At 34.7% G+C, this 7,225-nt stretch overlaps 1 protein-coding gene across 4 annotated transcripts; it reads right to left on the bottom strand.

Moving 5' to 3' along the window:
- Positions 2,451-5,924, bottom strand: LOC107609167 (autophagy-related protein 13a). 4 transcript variants are annotated; one of them, XM_016311021.2, is made up of 5 exons: positions 5,846-5,924; positions 5,401-5,479; positions 3,928-5,235; positions 3,660-3,841; positions 2,451-3,083 (listed from the first exon to the last, which is right to left on the bottom strand). In XM_016311021.2, exons 2-5 carry the CDS (start codon positions 5,410-5,412, stop codon positions 2,777-2,779), a joined length of 1,809 nt encoding a protein of 602 aa, XP_016166507.1. In that variant the 5' UTR covers positions 5,413-5,479; positions 5,846-5,924; the 3' UTR covers positions 2,451-2,776. The 4 variants fall into 4 exon arrangements, with proteins under 4 accessions (XP_016166507.1, XP_020963238.1, XP_016166505.1 ...); XM_021107579.1 differs by having other exon boundaries at positions 3,928-5,563; XM_016311019.2 differs by having other exon boundaries at positions 3,928-5,479; positions 5,846-5,918.

Genomic DNA, 7,225 nt, shown 5'->3' with positions numbered 1-7,225 from the left:
CTTCACCCTCAATCAGAATGGATCCACACTAACCCTGAGGTTCAGATCTGGAGGAGTATTGGCGACCTCTCAACCAGTGTTGATCACATACAGGCTGCCATAGAAGAAATCATTCATAGTTGAAGAAGACAATAAAACCAGAGCTATCCAGAAGAACAAAGCATCTCCAAGCCTTAACCATCTTTTTATCATTATAAACATATCAACCTAGTTAAGTTCTCTTTATTCTCTTTTATGCGTTTAAAACAACAAACCTACCTCTTTTATTTGCCTGACTAAGATCTACAAGATAACCATAGCTTGCTTCAAACCACAATCCTCGTGGGATCGACCCTGACTCGCTCAGGTATTACTTGGATGACCCAGCGTACTTGCTGGTTCAGTTATACGAAGTGTGGAAATTTGTGCCGCCAACCCTTTCTAGAGGGGGCTCGCATCAAGCGTTATTAGACGGCAATTTTCTATTTTCTCTGTAAGTATGAGCAACTAAACCTCCTAGTTAAGGTTATGAGTTCTGTTTATTTATATGGATTAGAACTATTATTCTTCTATTTTAATTAATATTTTGATTCAATTCTAAGGATTGTTTTTGTTCTTAATCTTATGAATTGGGTGGAATGAGAATATGAACCTTTTCTATGTGAATTCTTGTGATTCTCGAGAGAGTTATCTCGCTTGAACTACAGCTTGAAAACAAATTCCTCCTAAATTGCTAATTACATAAACTAATTAGGATATGTGACATAAAATTCTGTTAGCTTTGGGTAATTAGGGTTTTTGTGGTGTTAAACTAGTTTTCTGAACTTAGCCCTCTAATCGGAATTGAGTGACCACGAGAGTGGCGTTTGATGAAGATTATAGGAGATTAAATTACTAAGAGATTAGGGTTTAATCACTTATGGTTTGACATAGAATGAATCATTCATTGTTAAAATAGTTGGTAAGATATTTTAATCCAGAATGATAAACATCTTCGAGACCTTAACTATTTCTTATATTGTTTCTACACCAAACCTTTATTTGTTTTCTTTATTTTCTTGTTATTTGTTCTTTGCGTTACAACAACAACAACAACAACTCTCTTTTACTGTTTGCCTGACTAAGTCCAACAGGACAACCATTGCTTGCTCAGTCCGACAATCCTTGTGGGATCGACCCTCACTCAGCTGAGGTATTACTTGGATGACCCGATGCTCTTGGCGGTTAAGTTGTGCGAGTTCTAATTTCATACATCAGTGGGCTATGGGTAGTGGATGGCGATATGCTTACAACTACGGTGGATTACGGGTAGTGAAGCAACGACTTGATTAAACTAGAAAACTGTCTTATGGAGGTGCTTTGATCTTCTTCTCTGATTTAGGATGGTAGTGGCAACTGCAACAGAGCTCTGCTAGGCACAGAGGGGCGTGTAAGAGTGTTTTTTCCCATTTCTTAATAAAAAAATTGGGTTACACGTAGATAGATTTGGAGGGGTTTTATTGCCACGTAGGTTCGGATACTAATGGACCAAGTGCGTAACTAACGTCAGGGTACTTCTAGCATACAGAAGTCCTTTTTCGTGGTTACAAGGTGAATTTTTTTTTTTTATAGATACATTTGTCAGCGTTTGCATATTTCATGGGTACAAATGGTCATTTACTTTACAACATTATTAATTTATTATTATTTTTATTTTTAAAAATTATTTTATGCCACTGACAAAAAAAATTATTAAAAAAATATCCACTTAGCTTAAAGTTATTAAATTTTAAAGATAAAATTTTTTTATTATGTTTGCAAAAAAAAAAAAAATGAAAATTTGATTTTTAAAATTATTTTTGAGAATATATTTTTAATTGTTGAATAATTTTATTTAATTTTAAAATATTTTTAAGATATTTTTGTTGTTAACATCTTTAGAAAATATTTTTGTCATTTGATAATGCAGAAAATTTGAGTGGTTTACCTTAGTATTAAATATTTGATTAACATTTCAATTACAAAAAGAAAGAAAAAGTCCTTTTAGACAAGCTAATTAAATTGGTAAAGTAATTAAGAGCAAGTGGCAATAGCCACTCTTTTAAAATAAAGACAAACAAGAAAGGACTCTGTTTGCTTTATATAACATAATTTGCTATACAGAAGATCGATATATTTATTAAACTTGATTGCAAATTTTTAATCATTTAGATAGATGGTTGGAGTGGCTTTCATAATTAACATAAAGCACGACATGATAAATTGTTTCTAACATCAAGTCTACAACATTCGTAATCTATGCCTCAAATTTGTTTAGACAAAGAAAGATTGAATTGAAAACAAGAAAAATAAAAAAAAAATCCATAGTTAAGCAGATACTACTTGTGACTCCTTTAAGTCAACCAGCATTAAATTCAAGATTACAACATATAGCTATAGTTCAAGAAGTTATTCCATCGGTAGAATCAATTAATCAGTGTGACTAACTATCATAAGAGAAAATAAACACAATGTACATTTCATTATTTTCAACCATAGAATATGTTTTCAGTTCAGTGTTTGCACCTTTACAATGAAATTCATCAACCACCATTCCAAAATATACCATCCTAATTTCAGAACTATAATTGTCTACAAACACTGATAGCAAATTAGACATATCTTGGCCATGATAAAAAAAAAAAAAAAAAAGACAAAACTTTTGGTGTTTCTAGCCAACATTTGAGTCAGGATATGTACATAGATCTATTGGATCATTTTTCTTTCTCTAAAGAAGTTGTGTTATGTCTTGAACCAGTTTATCAGCATAGCTTAAGATTCATTCTTTGTTTAGGATCCGAGTTCCGCTCTTGGAAAGAAGGAGGTCCCTCATCTCTTTGTAACTTCGGAGCTCTTCAAGTGCATCGGCAGTCTTCCGGGGCATGAAGAATCCAGAAGCAGTAGTAACTCCTCCCTCAGGTTCAGGCTTCACAGAATGGGACGAATAGCAACTTGAGTCTTGGCGCAAAGGCGGTGCAGTTCTAAGCATGTGCACAAGAACACCAACAGCAGCGTCTTGTGATTTTTTGCACATTGGGAGTGACGTTGAACCGATCTCTGACACATTCTTTCCATCCTTACTCTGACTATTTACCCAGAAAACCACAAAGGAAAAAATAAATATCAGAATTAGATGAAAAACAGAATATTATATCAAAATTGCAGGCTAAAACAGAATCTCTAAGCATCTATATTATCAACCTTCCCGTTCTCCATCATCTAAGAATTTGAGCATAAGTAATGGATGCTATGTACAGGGCATGTAGCTGGAGACTCGCCTTTGACCTAGTTCTAATATATGAAAAAGCAAAGGCAACCAAGAGATCTAGAAAAGCATCGGGAAATGGAACCAAAGATATTTGATAGTTTTTTTTTTTTTTTTTAAAGGAAAGAAACTTGACCATTATTCTGACCCAACTTAGGAAATACTTCAGAATTCAGAGAGGAACATCCTTTTCCCCCAGTCAACAAATTCAGATATAGAAGCGAAGAAAATAGATATATATCCTGCAACTGATTATGCCTATATCTGATTAAATTAGATGGATTTGTAGTTACAAAACATTGTAGTTCCACTAAAACAAAAACGTATTCATTTCTCTTTGACAGTAAGCTTAACATGTTTATGACTTAGTTGTGGATAACGGAGTCTATCAAGGTACCTGGGTTGGACATCAGGTGTATCAACATCATCAACATCGAAGGGACACGAAAAGTCACCATCCTCCAAGTCATCCTGAAAAGATAATCTACTTGAGCTTCTGGAAAATCCAATCCGTGGTGAGTCACTTGAAGATAACAACCCTGAGAACCGCCCTGAATCATCCTTGTTATCTCTAGCAATCTATGTAGCAATAAAAGACTCATCAAACATTTTCAAAAATACAATTAATTTGAACTTCAACAGCAGGTATGTATGGTCAAGGTTACCTTTTGACCGGCATAATTTGTGACACCAGTATGTAACTCTCCAATCCTTGAAGACTCTAGTTTCCTAAATGACCTGATTCCCGATGGAGATTCTTGTGATGAAGCATAATTCCTTTTGGGGGACATTGGTGGCAAAGAATTTCTACTATGATCTGACAAATTAGGAGAAAGTGTTCTTGAGCTTTTGCCCATCATTGGGTAAGGTATAGTTACAGGGGCAGTTTCAGAACGTACACGTGTTTGAATTGGAACGCCACCATTGAAGAATGTTGGTGATGATGGAGACGGTGAAGGTGAGAACGGGGGAGACAGTTGATACTCGTCATAACTTGTAGACCTGTGTCGACTATGCATTCTGTAGTTGTGAATTCTGATACCGTGGCTATCGGTTGGTGAAGATGGGATATCATATGGCTTGGAAGGAGCACGATACACTGGTGGGGATCCAACATACTGCTGGTTCTGTACCATAGGTGCTGCCTTATGGAAGCCACTAGTCCAACTATGCGGCCGCTCGAGTGGTGCAGAAGATGGAGGTGCTATCCCTCTCAGTGGAAATGAAGTGGCACGAACACCCTTTTCTGAGACAGGGAAAGACCTCAAAGGGTCAGCAAGGGGACTTCCAACATAATCTGTAATTATTTGTGTTGGTAACGATGTCGAACACTCAAGGTTGAAATCAGATAGCTTGGTCCGGTAGGTCACAGATATGCATAGGCGGCCTGGAGTTGCCTCAATGGGAGTGAAACTGTATTCTTCCAGCACTACATCCTCCGCCCGAGAGAATGGATCTCTAAATGAAGAGACCTTGTAAATAATATCAAAATTACATGTATGACTTGACGAACTAAGCTTCCTAAATATCTTATAAGCCGGTAGAAGCCTCATGTGAGAATAAAGAGCACGAAACAATACTATTGACTTCTTGTATGTCTTCTTATAAGAGCCACTAATGTCACCAGTTTGTGGAGCCATTACCCGGGGACGCTCATACTGAACAACCCACCTCTCTATTACTGTTTCAACAGAAGAACCATTCTCTTCATGAACTAGTATAATGTCAATTATCATCTGATCCATCAAATTCCTGTGCCAGAAACTCAGATTATCTAGAGCAGCAGGCCGATCGCCTAATGCTAAGTTAAACCATTTGTCGCTCCTCCTCACACGAGACCCCATAGGCAGGTCCCCACTCCGATCATGTTGGTGCAATGAAGGTACCCTCGAGTCCAAAATGACATGTAAGCTCTTCAAAAGAAACTGATGAACTATTTGTTCCAATTTCCCCAATTCAGGCTGCATATTAGCCTGAAAATCCATCATCCTTTAGGGTATATATATGTATATAAAGAAAGTTCCTAATTAAACTCTCCCTCCACTCAAGACCATGACTTTTGAAAAGATCATAATCCCAGCTCCCTGTCAAATTCACACACATCAATAAAAGATTATAATCACAGACTACAGCATCACCTCAGTGATCATCACGAGTCAATATCCACGAACCAAGCATCGGCATCATAATCAAGGAAAGCCGAAATCATGGACCACTCTGGATGATGCAAAAAAGCAAACAGTACGTGAGCACATTCATCGAACAACCGCAACAACATCAACAAGGAGCAAAATTTTCCAACTACAATGCAGATTTAAACATGGCCATCATCATAAGATAAAAATAAAAAAATTGAAAATAACCCAACTGGTAGTGGGTACCCAGATCATGTGACAATCAATAATAAAGAAAAATAATAGATTCTTCAATAAGAAGTTAAAAACAAAACAAGCATCATCATGATCAACATGGGGATCCACGATCCATAAAAGACAAGTCTTTTTCACATGGGGTAGTAACAGTGAATCTGTAGAAACTAGAAAGAGATAGGAGAGAGAAAGAAAGAGGGTTAAGTTAACTCACATGGGAGAAGAAGCGGAGAAGAAGAATGGGTATGGGAGCATTTGAAGAAGGATGAAGATATGATGAATAGAATTTGTCATTTTTTGCGAAATAATTACCCAAATCAATCTCCAAAGATTTTAAAAGAGGATATTTTAGTTTCCAAAAAAATTAATACACAAAAAATCCTTAAAATTTTTTTCTATCAAACATAATAGTTCCCAATCTATTTTCCAACATAATTCACTAAATTCTTCAAGTATTTATTAAAAAAAGAATATTAGTAGATATTATAATTAAATTAACTTTTAATGTTAAATTAAACCTATTTGATTTTTAATATGACATTTTTTTAAAAGATATTTATTGAACTATCCTCACTACATACACAATTTCAAATTCAACAAAGAGAGATGTACTAAGTCTTATATTCTCTTAAATTAAAAGCATATCATTGTGATTTGTTTAGTTTCATGTCTTGCTGTTTGTACGTTTCATTTTGTTATGTTAAGTATTCTCTAACTCTATTTGATATTTTTGTATTTAATATAACTTAGCTCAGTGTGATAGTTAGGAATTAAGTATAGTTAAAGTTATTTTTCTATTTTCACTTGAATCTCAACTTGATCACCAAATTATCAATTAACTCAAAAAACCAACTCAATTTTTTTTTCATAATTAGACTAACTTAACATACATATCATGTGGCACATACATATTATTTTTCTTTGATTTATAATGGGTGTAAAAACTATGTTAACAAAAAAAAAGTGTGTCAAATTTGCATTCTCTATGTATTAATTTTTCTTAGAGTCTAAAATGCCAGTTTTTAAAATTCTTGTGGACTGATTTGTCTGTCGGAATAAAACCTTCGAGATATTTTTGTGTATTAATTTTTTTGTAGACTAAAATATCCACTTTTAAAATTCTTAGAGACTAATTTGGACAACTACTCTTATTTTTATTTATGAATATTTAAAATTTTAAAATTCTAACAATTATTTAAAAATTTTAAATTATCTTCTAAAATTTAGTCTAATTTTAAATTCTAATTCTATTCAGTCTTGAATCTCCAATTCTTTATTTTCACCTTATTTTCTAACCAATTAAAGAGGCAATTAAACCTGTTTCAATGGATATTGGAGGAGAGAGCTCTGCTAGGGTTTCAACCCAAGAAAAAGATCTTGTTGAACGAAGTACTAAGAAGGTTAAAACTCGAGATAATGTTGCTAAATCAATCGTCTAAAGATATGGAAACTTCGGAATTGGGTGTTATAAATCCTTTCGTAGTCCCTAAAATCTACTATAAGGAGTCCCTCTTGACCCTTACTCGTTCGAGCCTTGCAGGAAGATCGAACGACAATGATGATGGCATGGCAAACGATGCTCCAAATCCTGAGT

The sequence above is a fragment of the Arachis ipaensis genome, chromosome B07 (genome assembly GCF_000816755.2).
Source record: "Arachis ipaensis cultivar K30076 chromosome B07, Araip1.1, whole genome shotgun sequence".
NCBI lineage: Eukaryota > Viridiplantae > Streptophyta > Magnoliopsida > Fabales > Fabaceae > Arachis > Arachis ipaensis.
The sequence above is the reverse complement of the archived record's forward strand: the minus strand, read 5'-3'. Positions and strand labels throughout refer to the sequence as shown.